Source organism: Elgaria multicarinata, chromosome 3, assembly GCF_023053635.1.
Source record: "Elgaria multicarinata webbii isolate HBS135686 ecotype San Diego chromosome 3, rElgMul1.1.pri, whole genome shotgun sequence".
Classification (NCBI taxonomy): Eukaryota; Metazoa; Chordata; class Lepidosauria; order Squamata; family Anguidae; genus Elgaria; species Elgaria multicarinata.
This window is the reverse complement of record NC_086173.1, coordinates 166,639,029-166,663,223: the sequence shown is the minus strand read 5'-3', so window position 1 is coordinate 166,663,223 and position 24,195 is coordinate 166,639,029. Positions and strand designations below refer to the sequence as shown.

General features: G+C 48.3%; 1 protein-coding gene across 1 annotated transcript in view; it reads right to left on the bottom strand.

Moving 5' to 3' along the window:
* Positions 1-24,195, bottom strand: part of LOC134396116 (alpha-2-macroglobulin-like) — a 116,370-nt gene that overhangs the window by 3,752 nt on the left and 88,423 nt on the right. Inside the window, exons 28-33 of the mRNA XM_063122478.1 lie at positions 23,623-23,779; positions 22,682-22,756; positions 14,434-14,599; positions 8,249-8,508; positions 6,530-6,748; positions 368-495 (exon numbers count right to left, since the gene is read on the bottom strand). Coding sequence (XP_062978548.1) covers positions 368-495; positions 6,530-6,748; positions 8,249-8,508; positions 14,434-14,599; positions 22,682-22,756; positions 23,623-23,779 — 1,005 coding nt within the window. The remainder of the gene's footprint in view (positions 1-367; positions 496-6,529; positions 6,749-8,248; positions 8,509-14,433; positions 14,600-22,681; positions 22,757-23,622; positions 23,780-24,195) is intronic.

The following is a 24,195-nucleotide window of genomic DNA, read 5'->3' as shown; positions in this document are numbered from 1 at the left end:
CCCCTGCTCAATTCAGGAATCCATCCTATAGTATCCCTGACAGATGGTTGTCCAGCTGCCTCTTGAAGGCCTCTAGTGTGGGAGAGCCCACAACCTCCCTAGGTAACTGATTCCATTGTCATACTGCTCTAACAGTCAGGACGTTTTTCCTGATGTCCAGCTGGAATCTGATTTCCTTTAACTTGAGCCTATTATTCCGTGTCCTGCACTCTGGGATGATCAAGAAGAGATCCTGGCCCTCCTCTGTGCGACAACCTTTCCACTATTTGAAGAGTGCTATCATGTCTCTCCTCACCCTTCTCTCCCCTGACCCAGTGCTAATGCCATGGCCCCGATTTCCCCTCAGCCTTAGCTAGGACGAGCTTACCTGACGTTGATTGCAATCTGAAACATCCTTTCAGCTTTGGCTCCTGTGCAGGTCTCGGGAACCGTGTGCACATCCAACTTGAATGGTGCAACCTTGTGGTGCAGCTGGACGTTGTACTTCAAGGTGGTCTGGAAAGGAAAGGGCACATGTCTCTCTCCCTGTGGCTACGTCTTCCACGATCCAGACATCCAGAAGAGGGTTGGACCATGACTCAAGAGGGAGAGAGGCCACTTACATGGACAACCCACCAAGGTGCTGGATCTGGGCCCTGACACCACTGCAGCAACCTGGGATCTTCTGATTCTGAGGACCCCAAACCCAGACCCCCGATGACCAGAGACCATATCCTGCCGAGGGCGCCACATCCTTATGGATGAAACGTCACTTGCAGCTGGATCTGTGCCTAACATCCACAGAGAGTGTGCATAGAAGCAGCGTTCAGGGAGGGAGTCAGGTGGAGGGACTATAGAAGAGCCCACATGCCACCCAGCCCTCATCAGAATGAGTCCTTTGGGACCCAGGTAGGGTCTGGTCTCTGTCTGCTCCTCTTTCCTGAGCTGCTACATTGCCACACGGTTGCTGCCCCCATGTTCCTGACTGCTCTAGTGTCCGGGAAAGCTGCCAGCAGCCAACAATAAACAACCAATTAAAGCACTGACAGAGATAAGAACAGTGTTTGGGTAATCTGCCAACTTTATAGCAGCAACTAAGCAATTACAGTTACAGTTCACAGGCAGGATTCAGTCTCTTGAAAGCAGCCCGACGCAGGCAGAGGGGCACACAGAATAGTCCAAGTCACAGAGTGTATAGTCACGGCTTACGGAAGGCAGGGTGGTCCAGAACAAGTCCGTGGTCACAAAGGATTTATCAGGCAGTGTAGTCCAGAGACGGTCCGAGGTCAAGCAAGCTGAGCAGGCAACGTGGTCAAAGACAGGTCCGTGGTCAAAACAGGATACTAGGCAACAAGGCTGAGAAGTCACAGGCACCAACACCAGAGCTTTTGCCAGGGTAATCAGTTAACCTCTGACAAACTCTCCCTAGCTCCCTGAGGCATATATATGCAAGTCACTGCTGCCCCCAGGTGCTCCTTGATTGCTCGGCATTTCAGATAAAGCCTCTGGGAGTGGCGTCTGGCTTCCTTTTCTGCTCGCTTCTGGCTGAACGACGGAACGAGTATGTTTGGTTCTTCCCCCACTTGGTTGTCTAGATTGGCAGGATTCCCTGCTGACATGCTTGTGCCTGGTTCTTCCTCCTCCTGGCTCCCTAGGTTGGCAGGAACCCCTGCTGGCACAGGTTCCACCCCCTTTGAGCTGGACTCCTCAGCACAGGGTCCAGGTTCCTCCATGTCCTCATCCCCTGACTCCATATCTACACAGGGCATGACACTACTCCCCCTTCCATCATTCCCTCCCCCCAAACCAGCCCCCCCCCCAGCTTCCTGGGGTAATGATGGTGAAAGTCCCGGACTAACACAGGAGCATGGGGATGATACCCCCCTTTCACGAAAAAAGGGGTCTGCTGGGTCGAGGTGTGTACAGAATTATTGTAGGCAAACTCCGCCAAGGGGAGCAATTCCACCCAATTATCCTGCTGATAGTTGGTGTAGCACCGCAGGTACTGCTCCAACGTACCATTTGTGCATTCAGTCTGGCCATCCATTTGCAGATGATAAGCAGATGACATGTGGGCGGTAATGTCCAATAGTTGGAGTAGACTCCTCCAGAATCGTGCCGTGAACTGAGAGCCACGATTGGAGACAATACCTTCCGGAAGGCCATGACACCAGAAGACATGGTGGACAAATAACCATGCTGTTTCCTTGGCTGTGGGAATCCCAGAGCAACGAACAGAATGGGCCATCTTTGAAAACAGATCGACCACCACGAACACAGTGGTATGACCAGCAGAGAGGGTGAGGTCCATAATGAAGTTCATGGAAATGACCCACCAGGGCCCGGAAGGGGTAGCCAAGGGGTGCAACAATCCTGCAGGCCTCCCCATGATGTCCTTCACTCGTCGGCACACTGGGCAGCTCTGAACATAACGGGCGATGTCACCGTGAACACGAGGCCACCAGAATTCCTGAGTGAGAAGATGAAGGGTCTTGCACAGTCTGAACTGTCCTGCGGGTTTAGAATCATGGCAGAAATGTAGCACCGTCTCCCTACAAGGACCTACCAGCATATAGAGCTGGCCCTGGTGATACAGAAGGCCCTCAGACATGGGGAAAGGGGTAAGGGGCTCGTCCCCTGCATGCACTGTAACCAAAGTGTCCCAGGCCTGGAGGTCTCGAATTTGGTCTATCAAGACGGGGGTTACCAATGCAGCCGCAAAATGCTCGGGATGGGGGATGGTCAATGGCCTCTCTCTCTCTGGTTCCATAGCATACTCTGGTTTCTGAGACAGGGCATCCGCCTGTCGGTTCTGGGCATGTGGGATATATTTCACCCTGAAGTTGAACCGGACAAAGAACAAGGACCATCGCTTCTGTCACTGTGTCAGCTTTCGAGCAGTTTGCAGGTATTCCAAGTTACGGTGGTCTGTGCACACCTCAACTGGATGTGTTGCTCCTTCCAGCAAATGCCACCAGACCTCAAAGGCCACCTTGATGGCCAGAAGCTCCTTTTCCCAAATCGTATAATTCCGTTCTGGGGGAGTGAGCTGTCTTGAGTAGAAAGCACAAGGTCGCATATGGGACTCAGCGTTGGCTGACTGGAGCAATACTGCACCGATAGTGACATCGGATGCTTCTGTCTCAACCATGAATGGCGTATGAGGATCAGGATGCTATAGGATCAGGGCTGAGGTAAACCGAGCTTTTAATTCCCCAAATACCTGATGGGCAGCTGACGTCCACTGGAACCGGGCCTTTCCATGTAGCAACTGGGTGATGGGCTCTGCCAGGATCGCGAAGTTCGGTATAAACCGCTGATAAAAATTTGCGAAGCCCAGGAACCTTTGGACCTCCTTCCGGTTCCGAGGAGGCTGCCAGGTAAGCACAACCTCCACCTTTGAGTGGTCCATTTCCACCCCCTTGGCTGAGATCCGGTAGCCCATGAAATCTACTGCTGTCAAATCGATAGCGCACTTCTCCAATTTGGCGTATAGCTGGTACTCTTGGATTCTCTGAAGTACCGCCCATACATGAGCATTATGGGTGGTCTGGGTGGGGGAGTAGATGAGGAAATCATCCAGATAGATGATAATGAACCGGTCCAAATAATCCCTGAAGATGTCATTCACGAAATGTTGGAACACAGTCGGGACACTGCAGAGCCCAAAGGGCATGACTGTGTACTCATGCTGCCCATACCTGGTCTGGAAGGCAGTCTTCCACTCATCCCCGGCCCGGATTCTCACCAGATTGTATGCTCCCCGGAGGTCAAGTTTCGTAAAGACCCTGGCATGATGGAGGCGTTCCAGTAGTTTGGGGATCAGGGGTAATGGGTACCGGTTGCGGATTGTGATCTGGTTTAGGGCCCTATAATCATTACATTTGCGTAATTCGCAACACTTCTTACAAACAAAGAGGACGGGAGCACCTGCAGGGGATGTAGAAGGCCAAATAAAGCCTTTCTGCAGGTTGGTTTCCAAAAAGCCCCGTAAGGCTGCTAATTCGGGCTCGGATAACGAGTACAGGCACCCCACCGGTATAGGGCCCCCTGGGACCAACTCGATGGCACAGTCGTAAACTCTATGTGGGGGTAGTCTCTGATTCTTTTTTCTCAAACAATCCTGCAAAATCATGGTATTTAACTGGTAGTACTGCCAAGGATTATATGGAGTTTGTCGCTGGGGCAGCATGGATCCGCTCCAGCCAACAGTGTTCTTGGCAGTACTCGGAAGCAAACAGCACTTCCTGACATGTCCAGGAAATGCGGGGATCATGCTGGGTCAGCCAGGGCATTCCTAGGACTAGTGGGAAATGCGGTACAGCTGCCACATAAAACGGGGTTAGCTCCACATGGCCTTGGATTTCCAGGGTCAGCACCTGGTTTTAGGAGATGACCATCAATTGTCTCTACAGGCCAAGGTTCTGCCAATAGCCACAGAGGAATCTGGTGCTGAGTAGCAAACCCCAGGTCCATGAAATTGCTTGAAGCCCTGGAATCTATCATGGCTCCCACCGGCAGCATCTGGCCATCATTTCCCCCAATGGTGGCCATCACAATCAGAGGGTCCTTTCTGGGTTCCAAGTGGGGTAGGGATAGGGGTGTCCCATGTTCTCCCAGGCTACCGAACCTATCTAAGCCAGGGGGGGCATTTCCTGACAAGGGGGTCCTTGTCCACAATATGCCCCCCTTGTCCACAATAAAGGCAGAGGCCAGCTGATCTCCTGTGCTCCTTCTCAGCTGCCGACAGGCGTGGGCGGGCACCCCCTAGCTGCATGGGTTCTGCTGGAGGGCTAGATGAAGGAACTGGTGAGGGGCCTGAAGGTGTTGTAGGAATACGTCCATAGCTGTGAGGCATAGTCCTTTGTCAAGCCTGTCTGCGTGCTGTCAGCCGGCCATCTATCCTGGTAGCTTGCTCAATCAGTAACGAGAGAGATGCAGGTGGGTATGTTTGGTTCTTCCCCCACTTGGTTGTCTAGATTGGCAGGATTCCCTGCTGACATGCTTGTGCCTGGTTCTTCCTCCTCCTGGCTCCCTAGGTTGGCAGGAACCCCTGCTGGCACAGGTTCCACCCCCTTTGAGCTGGACTCTTCAGCACAGGGTCCAGGTTCCTCCATATCCTCATCCCCTGACTCCATATCTACACAGGGCATGACATCTAGACCGAATTATTATTATTATTATTATTATTATTATTATTATTATTATTATTATATTATTATTATTATTATTATTATTATTATTATTATTATTATTGGGGTTCCTAAGAAGGGTAGAGTATGCAGTTGCAATTCTGTATCAGTTGAAGATGCTATTCATGTACTGCTAGAATGCTCTCTGTCTAATGACCTCAGAACCAAATACCCTATTTTTTTTATTCTAAGAATCACTTTTTTCCCCATATAAACATCTCTAAAAATGGGGTGCGTCTTAGAATCACGGCTGTGTCTTAGGTGTGTGTTTTTTCTGTTGGTGGTACTGAAATGAGTGTGTGGCTTACAATCTATGGCATCTTACAATAGAAGAAATACGATACATTCATCCGTTGTTAAGATCATTCAAGTGAAGAACATAAGAAGAGCTCTGCTGGATCAGACCAAGGGTCCATCTAGTCCAGCACTCTGTTCACACAGTGGCCAACCAGCCATCAGTTAGGGACCAACAAAGCAGGACATGGTGCAACAGCACCCTCCCACCCATGTTCCCCAGCAACTGGTGCACACAGGCTTACTGCCTCGAATACTGGAGATAGCACCCAACCATCAAGGCTAGTAGCCATGGATAGCCTTCGCCTCCAGGGATTTATCCAAACCCCTTTTAAAACCATCCAGATTGGGGGCCATCACTACATAGAATCATAGAATCATAGAACAGCAGAGTTGGAAGGGGCCTACAAGGCCATCAAGTCCAACCCCCTGCTCAATGCAGGAATCCACCCTAAAGCATCCCTGACAGATGGTTGTTCAGCTGCCTCTTGAATGCCTCTAGTGTGGGGGAGCTCACAACCTCCCTAGGTAACTGATTCCATTGTCGTACTGCTCTAATACTCAGGAAGTTTTTTCTGATGTCCAGCTGGAATCTGGCTTTCTTTAACTTGAGCCAATTATTCCGTGCCCTGCACTCTGGGAGGATCGAGAAGAGATCCTGGCCCTCCTCTGTGTGACAACATTTTAAGTATTTGAAGAGTGCTACCATGTCTCCCCTCAATCTTCTCTTCTCCAGGCTAAACATGCCCAGTTCTTTCAGTGAGTTCTTGTAGTTTAACTCCATTATTTAACTCCGTTGTGTGAAGAAGTCCTTCCTTTTATTTGTCCTGGATCTCCCACCCATCAGTTTCATGGGATGACCCCATTGGGTTCTAGTATTTTGAGAGAGGGAGAAAAATGCCTCCCTATCCACATTCTCCGCACCATGGATCATTTTGTACACCTCTATCATGTCTCCTTTTAGCCTCCTCTTTTACAAGTAAAGCAATCCTTCTGCCTCCTGGACCTTCTCCTCAGCCCAGAACCTCCATGAGAATGAAGAAGACCTTTCCTGGGATGCTCACCCGCAAGAAGGCACAACCTCCTTTCGCCACTGCTGCCGTGTAGTCCCCGGGCACGTTGGGCATCGCCTGGCACTGAAGCAGCAGGCGGTTGGTGCTGTCCAAGTGGAACTGCTGCAGGATTTGGTCTCCAGAGCTCAAGGTCACGTCTGCACCTAGCCAGCCCTTAGAATGGATCAGGGCTGCATACTTGGAGAAGGCCTGGAGCGCCATCACCGTGTCCTGAAACCGAGACCAAGGGGAGGGAGATTATCCCAGGGATGTGGGCACTGGAACGTGGATCCCCATTTGTGAAGACCACAGGGGGTGGGTCTTCACTGTTTGCCTTGGATGGGTGTCGAGGTTTGCATTTCTGAGCTCAGGAAACCCAACTTTGGTGACATCCATCATGATTCCTGACCTCCTGCCTGGATGTGTGTGTGAACCTCTTTTATCTCAAGGGCCAGATTCCTTTTTAGAGAAGCTCTCTGGGCTGAACTCCAGGGGTGGGTAAAGGCAAAAGGGAGCATGGCCACACACCCCGGAAATCTCTGCACATCTTTAAGCTAGGATGTGCTAGGATTTCCGAGGGGTTGGGACCACAATACCCGATGGAACGCCTCTCCCGACATGAACCTACCTGAACACTACATTCAACATCTATGGTCCTCCACCAAGTGCCTACTCTGAGGGAAGCTCAGAGAATGGCAACAAGGGAGAGGGCCTTCTCGGTGGTGGCCCCTCAATTATGGAATGATCTCCCTGATCAGGCTTGCCTGGTGCCAACATTGTTATATTTCGGCACCAGGTCAAGACTTTTCTCTTCTCCCAGGCTGAGGCATGTTTTTTAAGTGACCCCAGAATAGTTGTTTTAAATTAGGGATGTGCACACCCTCCCTGAACTGCTTCGGATCCCGATCTGGACCTTCCGAATCGGGCCCAAACCGGTTCAGGTCGATCTGGACCTCCTCGGATCCACTCTGGAACTGGATCCGGAGCAAGATCTGGAGGTTTGGATCGATATTAGGCCCCCATTTCACCCCCTTCCCCACTTCCTTGCTTCCACATCAGGGAACGGAGGCAGGTAAAGTGGGAAGGGGGGAAATGAGGACCGAATAAGCCCTCCTCCCAACTTACCTGGCTTCGTTGTCCGCCACTGCATGGACTGCAGCCGTGGGTTAGCCAGGTAACCCCCCACTGACCCTTACCTGGTTCTGCTGCCGCTCCCCTCCCCACTTACCTGCCTCCGAACTACTCCGGGTCAATCCGGACCACCCCCCAATCTGTTCCAGAACCCGGCTTAGGAGATCCGGATCAGCCCGCTCTACTTTGGATCCGTGGATCCATAACAAAGCGGGACACACCCCTATTTTAAATGGATAGCGTTGTTTTTATGCTTTTGATGGTTTTAAATTTGCGTATATTTGTTTTTAATGTTCACTGTTTTTAACTTTTGTAAACCACCCACAGAGCTTTGGCTATGGGGCGGTATATAAATGTAACAAATAAATAACTAATAAAGCTCTTACACCCTGAGGAGAGGTATTTCTACCTTTTAGAGATGGGTTTGGATGGGGAAAATACGCAAAAGCAAAATTAGCAAAACATCCCAATGGTCAGCGGTTTGTGGGAGGAGCTTGGGGCTGGGGGGAGGGGCATGGCTCCCTGGGCAACCCCAGCTGTGCCCCCCACCATCCCAGCCTTCCACCCCCAGCACCTGGAACACAGAGGGAAAGGGCTGACCTGGGTCGAAGAGAAGCCCCCGTTTGGATTCTGTTGCTTGCTGAGCCAGCTGACAATCTCCATTGCCTTCGTCAGTTCCTCCTGGGTCGGTTCCGGCTTCCTGGCCACGTAAGCAAGGAGCACGTAGGCCGTCATCTCTACTTCGACAGAGGGAGTGCAGTGCAGAACGCACAGAGAGAGGGCAGCAGTGGGAAAGTGTGGAGTGCGGCCGTGCTCCACCAGATCCTCAGGCTGCTTCCAATGAAGGGAACCGCCGTCATCTTCAGAGGCAGAAGGAACGGTTAGTGACATTAGAATCCGGGATCGTTTCTGCCCTCATCGGTCCCCTTGCTCAGCCCGGGTTCCGTAACGAAGGCTGACCCTATGAAAAGGAGGGCAGGGCTCCTGCATCTTTAACAGTTGTATTGAAAAGGAAATTTCTGCAGGTGTCATTTGTATAAATGGGGAACCTGGGAAAATTCCCTCTTCATCACTACAGTTAAAGCTGTAGGAGCCCTGCCCTCTTTTAAATCTGGTCACTCTAGTATAGCTCCTGCACCTTTAACTGTTGTGATGAAGAAGGAATTTCCCAAGGTTCTCCATATCTACAAATGACACTTGCTGAAATTCCCTTTTCAATGCAACTGTGAAAGATGCAGGAGCCCTGCCCTCCTTTCCATAGGATCACCGTACCGAACGCACTTTGCATCGTTTTTAGTATGGGGTGTTTTGGGGCCACTTCATTGGGTTTCTTTAAAATATCTCTAGGCCACACGCCAGGATGAAAAACCCTCCAAAGGTGGCTTAGGTAAAAAGGAACATAAATCTACAGTATATCATTGCCATAAAATAGGGTGACCATATGAAAAGGAGGGCAGGGCTCCTGTATCTTTAACAGTTGCATCGAAAAGGGAATTTCAGCAGGTGTCATTTGTTTATATGGAGAACCTGGTGAAATTCCCTCTTCATCACAACAGTTAAAGCTGCAGGAGCCCTGCCCTCTTTTAAATCTGGTCACTCTAGTACAGCTCCTGTACCTTTAAGTGTTGTGATGAAGAGGGAATTTCACCAGGTTCCCCATATATACAAATGACACCTGCTGAAATTCCCTTTTCTATGCAACTGTTAAAGGTATAGGAGGCCGGTCCTCCTTTCATAGAATCATAGAATCATAGAATAGCAGAGTTGGAAGGGGCCTACAAGGCCATCAAGTCCAACCCCCTGCTCAATGCAGGAATCCACCCTAAAGCATCCATGACAGATGGTTGTCCAGCTGCCTCTTGAAGGCCTCGAGTGTGGGAGAGCCCACAACCTCCCTAGGTAACTGATTCCATTGTTGTACTGCTCTAACAGTCAGGAAGTTTTTCCTGATGTCCAGCTGGAATCTGGCTTCCTTTAACTTGAGCCCGTTCTTCCGTGTCCTGCACTCTGGGAGGATCGAGAAGAGATCCTGGCCCTCCTCTGTTTGACAACCTTTGAAGTATTTGAAGAGTGCTCTCATGTCTCCCCTCAATCATCTCTTCTCCAGTCTAAACATGCCCAGTTCTTTCAGTGTCTCTTCATAGGGCTTTGTTTAGGGTGACCATATTTTGGAAAACAAAAAGGAGGACAACATGGTCGCCCCCAAGGGGGCGTGTCCAGCACCAAGGGGGCGTGCTCACCCGAACATAGCCTTGGTCACATGTCTGATTTTACAGCACACATTTAAGACAAATCTGTTCTACATAACATCTTCATGTTAAAATCACTGAAATAAAGAACAAGTGAGAGATTCAATGTATCTGAAATTAACTTCACTCACTCCTACTTTTGTAGGTTTTGCTGTACTTTGAAGCTTTTGCTATACTCTTTGTGTTATTTTATTTATTTATTTATTTACTTATTTTATTACATTTATATACCGCCCCACAGCCGAACCTCTCTGGGCGGTTTACAACAATTAAAAATAGTAAACATTAAAAGTATACAAAAATTTAAAAAACATAAAAACAGTATAAAAACAACAGTATAAAAAGTGTTACATTCTCCCCTTCCCTCAAATATTTTTTCTGACTCATTGCAAGCTGCTGTTGTTGTTAACAGGGTTTGCTACTGGCCCCAGATCTGTTTCAAATTTGGAATGGCTAAAGCTCTACCTAAAAGCTATCATGGTGCCAACTTTCAGCTCTTTATCTTTAAAAATGACAGTTTAAAAAATAATAATTTTAAAACCTCATTTTTAAAAAAAATCCTAAAAAATCAATGGATGAACGGATCTCTTTCAAATTTGGTGTGGCTAAAGATCTACCTAAATCTTATCATGGTACAAAGTTTCAGCTCTTTATCTTTAAAAATGACAATTTTAAAAATAATAATTTTAAAACCTCAATTTTTAAAAAATTCCTAAAAAATCAATGGATGAACGGATCTGTTTCGAATTTGGTGTGGCTAAAGCACAACCTATGTCCTTTCATGGTGCAAAGTTTCATCTCTTTATCTTTAAAAATGACAATTTTAAAAATAATAATTTTAAAACCTTAATTTTTAAAAAATTCCTAAAAAATCAGTGGATGAACAGATCTGTTTCAAATTTGGTATGACTAAAGCACTTCCTAAGAGCTACCATTGTGCCAAGTTTCATGTCTTTATCTTAAAAAATGACGGAGTTATAAGCATTTTTGTTAATTCCCATTAGAGCTGCTCTTTGTAAAAAATCCGGATTTCCCCTCCCCCTCCCGGATTTGCCGGTTTGCAATAAGAAACCAGACAAATCCAGGCAAATCCGGTCATATGGTCACCCTAGCTTTGTTTCCAGACACCTGATCATCCTGGTTTGCCTCCTCTGAACACGCTTTTCATAGGGTCACCCTACCATATAATTGTCTTGTTCAAAAAGGCTGATTATTCAAAAAGAACCTCTCAAAGTTCAGCTCCCGAGTCAATGAAGCTAATTAAGCCACTAGAAAACCAATAATAATGATGATAATAGCAGCAACAAAAGCCATGAAATCAAAGGTAAGGAACTTGTGGCTCACCAGACGTTCTGGCCTACAACTCCCATGATGCCTCCCCAACGACTTATGGGAATTGTAGGCCCAAACGACTGGAGGGGCGCCAGTTGTCACAGCTCAACTAGAAAACACCGCTGCAAAATGCAACGTGGAACGAATGGGTTTCAAGGCCTCTTTAAAAGCCAGCACGAATGGAGCCAAACCGTATATCTCTGATTGAAGGGAGTTCACAGCCAGGAGGCCGCCACTGAGAAGTCCCTGTTCTGAATTGTAAGCCATTTTCTGTGTTGATAAAGGAATCCGGGTGCTGAACCGTTAAATAAACGCTCTAACCCCACTCGTATTTCTGAGGAGAATCCCCCTGGCAGAGGGGAGAAGGCAATGCTGGTTGACTGCACGCAGAAGTATTTTTATTTATTTATTTATTACATTTCTATACCGCCCAATAGCCGGAGCTCTCTGGGCGGTTCACAAAAATTAAAAACATTCAAAATATAAAACAACAGTATAAAACCATAATATAAAATACAATATAAAAGCTCAACCAGATAAAAACAGCAGCAATGCAAAATTACAAATTTAAAACACCAAGTTAAAATGTATTTATAGACTGTTAAAATACTGGGAGAATAAAAAGGTCTTCACCTGGCGTCTAAAAGCATATAATGTAGGTGCCAAGCGAACCTCCTTAGGGATCTCATTCCACAGCCGGGGTGCCACAGCAGAGAAGGCCCTCCTCCTGGTAGCCACCTGCCTCACTTCCTTTGGCAGGGACTCATGGAGAAGGACCCCTGAGGATGACCTAAGGGTCCGGGCAGGTACATATGGGAGGAGGCGTTCCTCAGATAGCCTGGCCCCAAGCCGTTTAGGGCTTTAAATGCTAATACCAGCACTTTGAATCAGACCCGGACCTGGACTGGCTGCCAATGAAGGTGGAAAAGGACTGGAGTGATGTGGTCTCATCGACCAGTCCCTGTTAGTAACCGGGCTGCCCTGTTTTGTACCAGCTGAAGTTTCCAGACCATTTTCAAAGGGAGCCCCACGTATAACGCATTGCAGTAATCCAAACGAGAGGTTATCAGAGCATAAATAACTGTAGCTAGGCTGTCTCTGTCCAGATAAGGGCAGAGGGTAACAGAAGGGTAACAGATGGAGCGACAGGAACGCCTGTCAGGTTCTGCCCTGCAGCACCACCTGGCAGCTGCAGGGCACCTTGCTGGCCGTAGAGTATTTGAGATCTGATCTGGTGAAGAAAGTCCAGGAATGTGAATAATACCGTAGGGTATTTGCAGGATCCAGGCTGATCTGGGCTGATGGAGACCAGCTGGAAGCAGCCAGGAAAGGGCTTATATAAGAACTGCAATTCCACTCCAGCCTTTGCCACAGCAACACGGTCTCCTGTGTCTGCTGTCGCCCGTTCCTGACTACCTGTGATCCCAGACCTTGCCTTGCCTTGCCTGACCTTCTGCTTCTCCAGACCACACCTTTTGCCTCCGGCCCTGCCTGAACTCTGTTTGCCTCTGGACCTTGCCTTTTGCCTCCGGCCCTGCCTGAACTCTGTTTGCCTCTGGACCTTGCCTTTTGCCTCCGGCCCTGCTTGAACTCTTTGCCTCTGGACCTTGCCTTTTGCCTCCGGCCCTGCCTGAACTCTGTTTGCCTCTGGACCTTGCCTTTTGCCTCTGGCCCTGCCTGAACTGTTTGCCTCTGGACCTTGCCTTTTGCTTCCGGCTCTGCTTGAACTCTTTGCCTCTGGACCTTGCCTTTTGCCTCCGGCCCTTCCTGAACTCTTTGCCTCTGGACCTTGCCTTTTGCCTCCAGCCCTGCTTGAACTCTTTGCCTCTGGACCTTGCCTTTTGCCTCCAGCCCTGCCTGAACTCTTTGCCTCTGGACCTTGCCTTTTGCCTCCAGCCCTGCCTGAACTCTGTTTGCCTCTGGACCTTGCCTTTTGCCTCCGGCCCTGCCTGAACTGTTTGCCTCTGGACCTTGCCTTTTGCTTCCGGCCCTGCTTGAACTCTTTGCCTCTGGACCTTGCCTTTTGCCTCCAGCCCTGCCTGAACTGTTTGCCTCTGGACCTTGCCTTTTGCTTCCGGCCCTGCTTGAACTCTGTTTGCCTCTGGACCTTGCCTTTTGCTTCCGGCCCTGCTTGAACTCTTTGCCTCTGGACCTTGCCTTTTGCCTCCAGCCCTGCTTGAACTCTTTGCCTCTGGACCTTGCCTTTTGCCTCCGGCCCTGCCTGAACTGTTTGCCTCTGGACCCTGCCTTTTGCTTCCGGCCCTGCTTGAACTCTTTGCCTCTGGACCTTGCCTTTTGCCTCCAGCCCTGCCTGAACTGTTTGCCTCTGGACCTTGCCTTTTGCCTCCAGCCCTGCCTGAACTCTTTGCCTCTGGACCTTGCCTTTTGCCTCCGGCCCTGCCTGAACTGTTTGCCTCTGGACCCTGCCTTTTGCTTCCGGCCCTGCTTGAACTCTTTGCCTCTGGACCTTGCCTTTTGCCTCCAGCCCTGCCTGAACTGTTTGCCTCTGGACCTTGCCTTTTGCTTCCGGCCCTGCTTGAACTCTGTTTGCCTCTGGACCTTGCCTTTTGCTTCCGGCCCTGCTTGAACTCTTTGCCTCTGGACCTTGCCTTTTGCCTCCAGCCCTGCTTGAACTCTTTGCCTCTGGACCTTGCCTTTTGCCTCCGGCCCTGCCTGAACTGTTTGCCTCTGGACCCTGCCTTTTGCTTCCGGCCCTGCTTGAACTCTTTGCCTCTGGACCTTGCCTTTTGCCTCCAGCCCTGCCTGAACTGTTTGCCTCTGGACCTTGCCTTTTGCTTCCGGCCCTGCTTGAACTCTGTTTGCCTCTGGACCTTGCCTTTTGCTTCCGGCCCTGCTTGAACTCTTTGCCTCTGGACCTTGCCTTTTGCCTCCAGCCCTGCCTGAACTCTTTGCCTCTGGACCTTGCCTTTTGCCTCCGGCCCTTCCTGAACTCTTTGCCTCTGGACCTTGCCTTTTGCCTCTGGCCCTGCTTGAAGTCTATTGCCTTTACACTCTGCTGCTTGGCATCCATGCCTCACCCACCAAGCCGGTCCCACCGCCATCCATCCTGGGCCCGGCGTTCCTGTGCTGAGGCCTTCCCACCCACGCCTCAGACCCTGACAATGTCGCAGCACCCACAAGGAGCAAAAATCCACGGAGGCTGCCCCGAACACTCCCATCTCGCACCGAGAGCTGCCGTCTCACCTTCTCTCACTGCTCGTTCATCAAGGACGCGCAGCGCCTCCTGCCTCTTGTCCTCTTTGCCTGCCAGGGTGAAGGCATACGCCATCAAGGCCCAGGTGTAAGTGTCTGCGTCTTTTGCTTGTGATGCCGTCTCCAAGCATAACATGGCATTGCGTACCACAGAGTGCTGGGGAGAGAGAAGAAGGAGTCTAAGGGCTTCATCCCACGTTCCTGTTTCCCTCGAATTATCCCCTGAAGCGTTTAGCTCCTGCTGTTGCTAGCTAAATCACACCCTGGGTGGCAGAGCTCCTAAGATCCTTTGCATACCAGGAAAAGGGTTTAAGGGGGGAAATGTAAAAAAATAAATAAAAAATCAACGGATGACCCAGTCCGATTCAAATCTGGCATGCTTAAAGCTCTCCTTCGTATCTATTACTGTGCCAATTTTGATGTCTTTATCTTTAAAACTTACATAGGTGTAAGCATTTGTTTAATTTGTACTTTAAACATCGCAGTTTAACATCTCAATAACACAGTTACAAGATGGGGGATACTTGGCTCAGCAATACTACAAATGAGAAGGATCTTGGAATTGTTGTAGATCACAAGATGAATATGAGCCAACAGTGCGATATGGCTGCAAGAAAGGCAAATGCTATTTTGGGCTGCATTAAGAGAAGTAGAGCTTCCAAATCACTTGAGGTACTGGTTCCTCTCTATTCGGCCCTGGTTAGGCCTCATCTAGAGTATTGCATCCAGTTCTGGGCTCCATAATTCAAGGAGGACGCAGACAAGCTGGAGTGTGTTCAGAGGAGGGCAATGAAGGTGTTCAGGGGTCTGGAAACAAAGCCCTATGGAGAGAGACTGAAAGAACTGGGCATGTTTAGCTGGGAGAAGAGGAGATTGAGGGGAGACATGATAGCACTCTTCAAAGACTTCAAAGGTTGTCACACAGAGGAGGGCCAGGATCTCTTCTCGATCCTCCCAGAGTGCAGGACACGGAATAACGGGATCAAGTTGAAGGAAGCCAGATACCAGCTGGACATCAGGAAAAACGTCCTGAATGTTAGAGCAGTATGACAATGGAATCAGTGACCTAGGGAGGTGGTGGGCTCTCCCACACTAGAGGCCTTCAAGAGGCAGCTGGACAACCATCTGTCAGGGATGCTTTAGGGTGGATTCCTGCATTGAGCAGGGGGTTGGACTCGATGGCCTTGTAGGCCCCTTCCAACTCTGCTATTCTATGATTCAATCCCTGCTCCTGTGCCAGCCGTGGCGCTCAGAGAACAACAAATGATTCGCTCCAAAACTAGAGGGGATCTACACTATTGCTTTTAAAGCGCTTTAAAGCACTTTGAAAACGTTTTGAAAACTGTATATGCAGTGTGTCCTGGGCTCCAACGGTTGTCAAAACTGTTATAAAGCTCTTTAAAGCAGTAGTGTAGATCCCCCCCCTAGTCACAAAACAGACTTTAAAGCAGGACGCATGGGAGTACTTCACAGTCAAAGCAGATTAGAAGCTGGAAAACTTTGGAGTCCTTTGCACGCAAATCGCCCTGATGGCACAGTATAACGCTGATGTGATGAAGCTCAAAGAGAAGGCAAGATAGTTTAGAATAGGTGGGGAGGGTGCAGGATGGACGTGGAATTCTCCACCTGGTGTTTGCTACATACCCAGCTAAGACTGAAGTGCCAGGTGGGTAACCGTGTAGAGAGAAGCTGTAGCATTGCCCCACAGTTCTGTTCCCTTAGGTATGTCTGTGCTTCGTGTGTCTAGCGAGTGCAGAATGTTGGACTGAGTGGGTGTGGCTGATGATGCTGTGAAAGGGGGAGGAGTCTAAATGGGGGAGTTTGGTTGGTTAGTGGGTGGGGAGTTGGGAGTGTCCCTTAGGATTGTCAGTGGTGTGGAGCGTGAAAGGAGGTAAGATTTTAAAGGACTTAAGATTACTGTTTTTATTAAAAACCAGTAGATAAAGCAGGTTAACTTGAATCTGAAGTTTCTAAGAGCTTCATCACACCGGCACTATACTGTGTAATCACTGCGAATTGCATGCAAAGGTAGGGTGACCCTATGGAAAGGAGGACCGGGCTCCTGTATCTTTAAAAGTAGTATTGAAAAGGGAATTTCAGCAGGTGTCATTTGTATATATGGGGAACCTGCTGAAATTCCCTCTTCGTCACCACAGTTAAAGCTGCAGGAGCTATACTAAAGTGACCAGCTACAATAGAGGGCAGGGCACCTGCAGCTTTCACTGTGGTGACGAAGAGGGAGTTTCACCAGGTTCATCATATATACAAAGGACACCTGCTCTGTTTCTGTCGTCACAAACATTTGTGGTGTGGACTGTGAATGCTGTTAAAGCGCCCTACGAGTTGGAGGGCTTACAACTCCATCGTCTTGTAACACCCCATTCGGTACTCACTGCCTCGACGTCGACAGCCTGAGGCAAGTGGCTGTCGATCCTGGACATACGCAGAGCGGCTACTTCGTATAAGCCCTCTACCTTCATTACACACTACTGTCTGGATGTTTGTACCATGACAAAGTGCAATTTCGGGCAAGCAGTTCTGTCCTCCATCTTGAGATGGCACGTTGATCTGCACCTACCCTCCACCAGGGAGTGAAGCTTGTTAATCCTCCATATGTGTGATGCACAGAGACCACGAAGAAGTTCTTTGAGTGGTCGTCTGTGCAGTCACACAACCCACCCACCGTCCCCACTTTGGTGTCCATATCAATGTGCCGTCGATACCAAGTGGTTTCTCGCCTGGTTAAGAGGCCAGCAATTCGGTCTCAAGGAACTGAGGAGAAGGGCGGGGGCCCGGAGTCAGTGGATGGTGGGGGAGGGGGTTCCCGCCAAAACCGTTTGCCTCAGCTATAGAAGTTTCCGAAATGAACCAAAAAAAACCAATTTTTTGTTTCATTCCTTTGCATTTACTGATTTATCCGTTTTGAATGGGACACCTGGCATCCCGCCATGAAAAGGGCTGTTCTCTGGTGCCATCTTTGTTTTGGGTTCAAAAGTTTTGGAAGGGGCCCGGTTTCTCCAGGTCAGGCGAGAGAAGGATCCTGCCTGAAACCCTGGCGACCGGCTGCTGCCAGTCCGTGTCGACAGTACTGGGCTAGATGGACCATGGATCTGATTCAGTAGAGAGCAGCTTTCAGCGTTTTCTATTTCGGACCTCCGCCTTTGGGGAAGTTTGTTTTCTTTTAGTCTCACCAGTTGGCCTCCTGAGAAACGAGGGTTTCGTGACCGGCCATGCCCATCGTGGCAGCCATTTTATGGAAGGGCGAGTCCCAAGCCCATGGCAAGTATTTTGTCAAGGTGCCCACAACCCTCCCTCATGATTCCAAAGCCAAAGAGGTCTAAGTCTTTGCAGCAATGTTGAAAAACCTGGTGAGACCATGAAAGACCATGAGAAGAGCCCTGCTGGATCAGACCAAAGGTCCATCTAGTCCAGCACTCTGTTCACACAGTGGTCAACCAGCTGTCGGCCAGAGATGAACAAGCAGGACATGGTGCAACAGCACCCTCCTGCCCATGTTCCCTAGCAACTGGTGCGCACAGGCTTATTGCCTTGAATACTGGAGATAGCACTTAGCCATCAGGGCTAGTAGCCATGGATAGCCATTTCCCCCTCCAGGAATTTCTCCAACCCCCTTTTAAAGCCATCCAAATGGGTGGCCATCACCACATCCTGTGGAAGTGAGTTCCATAACTTAACTGTGTGCTGTGTGGAGAAGTACTAAATTTTGTACTTTTGATGGTCTTTCACTTTGTTTTTATCAACCATTTCCATCTCTTCCAGCAGGCCTACCCAGTGGAATTTTAGGATGCTTTTAGGATGCTTTTAGGATGTTTAAACAATGTATACTACGTTTTTAATCAGTATTTTATGTATTTTATACCTATTGCTGTTCACCGCCTCAATCCAAACAGAGAGGCGGGTAAAAAATAAGATGATGATGATGATGATGATGATGATGATGATGATGATGATGATGATGTTAAGCCTAGTACCTCTTTGCAAGTGTGTTTTTACGGCCAACATATTTACACACACACCTGTTGGGGTTAGGTTTTTACCCACAGAAGGAAAAGGACTCTAAAGAGTTAAAAAGATGTCCTTGGCCAGATTGTCTCTGCCAGGAGAAGTCCAGTATGAAGCAGATTCTTCCCTGGCCTACGTGCGGTACGAGAAGTACAAGATGAAGAGACTATTGGTTAATTGGGCCAAGGAGAAAAGTGTATTTAAGAAGTCCATGTTGTAAGGCTTCTTATCTGCTGCTGTTACAACTGCTGATATATTACTGCTGATATTACTGCTGCTACGTTGCTGTACTGTTGGTGAAAGGACTGTATATATGACCATTTATTCTGTAAGTGATTTATTTAGTGTCAGTAAAGTTTCTTACTGACCAAAGACCGTGAGTGCTTCTTTTGTTCTTAACTCCAAGCTGAAACCATTTCCAGCTCCACGCTGCTGCTGCTATTCGCACTCTGCTATATTTTTTGGGTAAGCAATTACCACGTTAGGCTATGCGCCCAGAGAAAGTCTGGAAGGCATAATTTTTGGTTGCTGGAAAGCTTGAGAGCAAAGGAACGCTGGAGGGAAAGACGGAGTCTAGCTCAGGCAGTTCATCGAGCTCAGATGGGTCTGTATCCAGTGTGAGTCGCGCTCCAGCCCAGCCGGTGAGGATGGCCCAGGTTCAGATGGCATCCGGTATTCCGGTGGAACGGCTGAATGAGAGAAATTACTTAACGTGGTCATTCAAGATGGAAATGTTTTTGAAGTGGGACAGATGTTGGAACGTCGTGAGTGTCCCGAGGCCGGCTGGTCAGACTGCTCAAGAAGCACAAGTGTGGGAAGAGCAGAATGAAAGGGCCAAAGCAAACATTGTCTTGAGTATGGAGGACTCGCAAATTGTCCATATCACCAGAGATGAGACGGCAAGAGACAGCTGGAATGCGCTGAGACAGATTTATGTGCGTGCGTCGGCAAGCACACGGCTGAGCCTCACCAGAGAGCTGTATCGGTTAAAGTTGGAGGAGGCTGGAAGTTTGGCAAATCATCTCCAACAGGTGAGATCTCTATTTGTCCAGTTGCAGGAGGTCGGAATCGTTTTTACGGAAGAGCATAAGTGCTACCTGATTTTGGGGTCATTGCCTCAAAGCTGGGACGTTCTGACAACCAGTCTGGAAAGTATGAAGACTGATGAACTCACTCTTCATTATTTGACGGGTCGTTTGCTCCAAGAAGAGAAACGGCGTCTTTCCAGGAAGGAGGAAAACTGCCAGGAAAGGGTTAAGCAGTCAGCCCTTGGCAGCGGAGAAAGAATGCAGAAAGATAAGAGTTTCCAAGGCAACAGTGTGGAGAGAGCCGCAGTTGCAGTAAGAAAGTGTTATTTTTGTAAACAGCCGGGCCATATCAAACGCTTCTGTAAAAAAAGGAAGAAGGGAGTTACACAGGCTCGAGAGGTGAAGGAATGCTCGAATGCATTTGTCTCAGCCACAGTAAGGTGTAACGAGGCCCAAGAGGTTTGGCTGATTGATTCTGCGTCGTCCAGAACAATTTCTAATAATCCAGAGGCGTTTCGGAAGTTGGAACCAAGCAAGGTGAAGTCAATCACGCTTGCAGATGGACGAACGTCGAGGGTGGAAGGAATTGGCTGTTGTTACATTCCTTGTCTGCAAAAGGAGTGTGAACAGGTTCTGTATGTTCCAGATTTAGATTTTTGTCTCCTTTCTGTCAGTGCTCTAACGTCTGAAGGATACGTTGTTACGTTTCAGAAGGATGAGTGCCAAGTGATTAAGGATGGACAAAAAGTGGCACTAGGACATGTTAAAAATGGACTGTTCTACATGGGTGCAGGTAAAGAAAGGGTGGCACAAACTGGTAACGTGCCAGACCATAAAAATTGTGTCCATGAGTTGCACAGGCGTTTAGGTCATGCAAGCTTTAAAGTGTTAAGTCACATGCCTCAAGTGTGTACAGGGTTAAGCTTGCAAAACTGTAAAAAAAAATTGGATTGTTCAATCTGTCATCAGACCAAATCCCGGGTGCAGAACATCTGCAGAAAAAGTGACAGGGTGTCACAAAAGCCTTTTGAATTGGTGTTTATAGACTTGGTAGGGCCATTCACGCCTACACAAGGGGGATCCAGTTACGTGCTTGTAATTCTGGATGATTACACACGCTTTAGTTGGTGTTATTTACTGAAGCGAAAATCAGAAGCTTTTGAAACTTTTAAGGATTGGAAAACTTGGGCGGAAAAGTTCTTTAACAAGCCCATTGTTTCGGTGCAGTCGGACCGTGGGGGTGAGTTTGTTTCTGGAGGGTTCTGTGAGTGGTTTAAGAAAACAGGAATCACGCACAGGTTAATAGATCCTCAAACTCCTTTTCAAAATGGGTCAGTTGAGAGAAGAATTGGAGTACTTCAAATGAAGAAAGATTCTCTCATGGCTGATGCAAACGCTGAGCAAGATTTGTGGGGAGAAGCATTTTTAACCGCAAACTATCTGTGTAATAGAACCTGGAGCAGGGTTACAGGCAGTTCGCCTTACTGTTTACTTTTTGGTTCAAAGCCAGATTTGTCTCACTTGAGAACATGGGGGTCTTGGGCATACGTGCATATCCCAAAGTCCAAAAGGTCCAAAGGTGAAGCCAAGTCTGTGAAATTACGTTTTGTAGGTTACTCTGGCATGCAGTCCAAATCTTGGCGTTTTTCCCTAAGTCATGGGAAGGTGGTTGTTTCTAGGTCTGCTACTTTTCAGGAGGCAGGTTGGGACAGGATTCAAGGTTCCCAAGTTCTGTTAGAAACCGTGAACAACCAGGAAAAAACAGTAACTCAGGGGTTAACTTCTCAGAGCCCTCACATCTCTGAGAAAAGTGTTTCCACTCCCAAAAGCAGAAGGGAGGAGGGAAATGAAAGGGAGGAGGTAATTCCTCGTCGTTCACAAAGAGAAAACAAAGGAATTCCATCTTTAAAGTATTCAGATGAATTCAGTGTTTGTTATGTGAAGTCTGAACCTGAAAGTTACAGTGGTGTGTTGAAATTGTCTGAACAAGAGCAAGAAAAGTGTTTTCAGGCAGCGAAAACTGAAAGGGGGTGTTTTCAAACACACGTGTCTGTATGCAAAGGGGCAAGCAAAAGAGTACATGATTGTGGAGCTAGTGGTTCGTCTACTGGTGGCAGGGAGTTCCCAAGACCACATTCAAGAAAACTCAGCCCAAAGCTGCAGGAAGGGTTGAAACTAAAGTCTCTGGGGAAAGTTAGGTGTTACCTTGGTATAGAGGTAGAAAAGTTTCCAAAGGAAATTACCTAAAAAGCCAGAAGCAGAAAGTTTTAAAATTGCTGAAAGTTTGCAAGTTGGAAGATTGCAAAGTAGTTCAACGCCCCAAAGCACCAAGTTTTTCAACAGTGCTTGGAAGAAGAAGAAAAGAAAAGCTTACATATAAATAAGTCTCTGGGAAATGTAAAACACAGAGAAATGTACACAATGTTGGGATTGTTGTAAACATGTAAAGTTGTTTTCTTACAGGTGAAATGTAATGAAATGTAAATTGTATTTTTTTCTGTAGTTAAAAATGAAAGGGTGTTGGGGTTAGGTTTTTACCCACAGAAGGAAAAGGACTCTAAAGAGTTAAAAAGATGTCCTTGGCCAGATTGTCTCTGCCAGGAGAAGTCCAGTATGAAGCAGATTCTTCCCTGGCCTACGTGCGGTACGAGAAGTACATGATGAAGAGACTATTGGTTAATTGGGCCAAGGAGAAAAGTGTGTTTAAGAAGTCCATGTTGTAAGGCTTCTTATCTGCTGCTGTTACAACTGCTGATATATTACTGCTGATATTACTGCTGCTACGTTGCTGTACTGTTGGTGAAAGGACTGTATATATGACCATTTATTCTGTAAGTAATTTATTTAGTGTCAGTAAAGTTTCTTACTGACCAAAGACCGTGAGTGCTTCTTTTGTTCTTAACTCCAAGCTGAAACCATTTCCAGCTCCACGCTGCTGCTGCTATTCGCACTCTGCTATATTTTTTGGGTAAGCAATTACCACGATAACACCGCCCCTCCAATGTCTACCAGCACAAATGTCGCTCCTCTGAAAGTGACACACTTCTGGAAGTGAATTACCATCCAATAGCCTTGGCTATTGGTCAGTATAGAAGTGCAATCAATCAATCAATATTGGCCAGGGAGTGTTTGGACTTCATGGGATCTTTCTTTTCAAGCGGAGCGGGAGGGGGGGAGAGTTTACTTACAGTTAGTGGCAGACCCATCTCCAGCAAAGCGATGGTGATGTAGGCAGAAAGCTGGACGTCATCGTAATCCCCGCCCTGTAGGAAAGACGGCAGGAAGATGTTGGGCTCCGGGCAATATGTGGAATTTTAGGACATTTTTAGAATGTTTTAAGATGTTTTAACAATGAATGTTTTGTTCTTAATTCAGTTTCATGCATTTTATATTTACTGCTGTTCCCCGCCTCGATCAAAATGGAGAGGCGGGTAAGAAATAATTTATGGAATAACGGGCTCAAGTTACAGGAAGCCAGATCAGGAAAAACTTCCTGACTGTTAGAACAGTATGACAATAGAACCAGTTACCTATGGAAGTGGTGGCCTCTCCCACCCTAGAGGCCTTCAAGAGGCAGCTGGACAACCATCTGTCAGGGATGCTTTAGGGTGGATTCCTGCATTGAGCAGGGGGTTGGACTAGATGGCTTTATAAGACCCTTCCAACTGTACTATTCTATGATTCTATGATCTTCTAGTCCAACCTCTGCAATGTGCAATCTTCTACCTTCCTTGCATGATAGTGGTGTGCTCCTTCCCTGAGTGGGAGCGCCCACCCACGTGGTCTACTTGCCACTGGTTTTCATGGAAAGAGTTCCCATCTCTCCGCCCCCCTGCCCTGCTTCCCATGTATTTTTCCCCTTCACCACCACAACATGGTTTCCCATCCGTTCGTCGGAGCTTTATCTCCCCCCAGAAAAACTTCTTGTTAGCAGCCAGGAAAACAGACCTCATTACAGAGGTTAGTGCTGCTCTGTTGGCCTTGGCAGCTGCTAATCCAGCTGGGGATAATGGGAGGTGTAGTCCGGCCCGCCGGGAGGGCGTCTGGTGGGGGATGGCACAGTTAGCACACGCCGTGCCAAGAGGGTGCTAATCTACTGTTCCGACAATGACACGGAAGCTGAGTTTACCTTCAGGGAGACTTGCCAGAGGAATCCGGTGCTCTGGAAGCAGCCGTTTCCCTTCTGCTGCTTGGCCAACGCGGCCAGGGCCTCCGTGATGTGCCTCTCTTCGATAAAGATGAGCCTCTTGGCTTGAGTGAAGGACTTGAGCACAAACGCCGTCAGCCTGCAAGACAAACCGGAGCGGAGCGTTACCCTCCCCTTCCGGTTCCCCCATCGCCAACCCGCTGAGAGAGATTGGTACCCAGGAACTCTCCCTAAGGTGGCCTCGTTACCCTGCGTGGTGACAAGGAAATCTGAAAAGCATCCCTTTGCAACCCCTCAGTTCAAACACACTCCAGAGACTTTCCCTCTACCCCCAACATCTTTGTGCCTCTAATAATGTAGAGACACAGGAAGCCTCAAGGCTGTCCTCATCTCTTGGCTCCTTCATCATAGAATCATAGAATATCAGATTTGGAAAGGGCCTACAAAGCCATCGAGTCCAACCCCCTGCTCAATGCAGGAATCCACTTAAAGCATCCCTGACAGATGGTTGTCCAGCTGCTTCTTGAAGGCCTCTAGTGTGGGAGAGCCCACAAC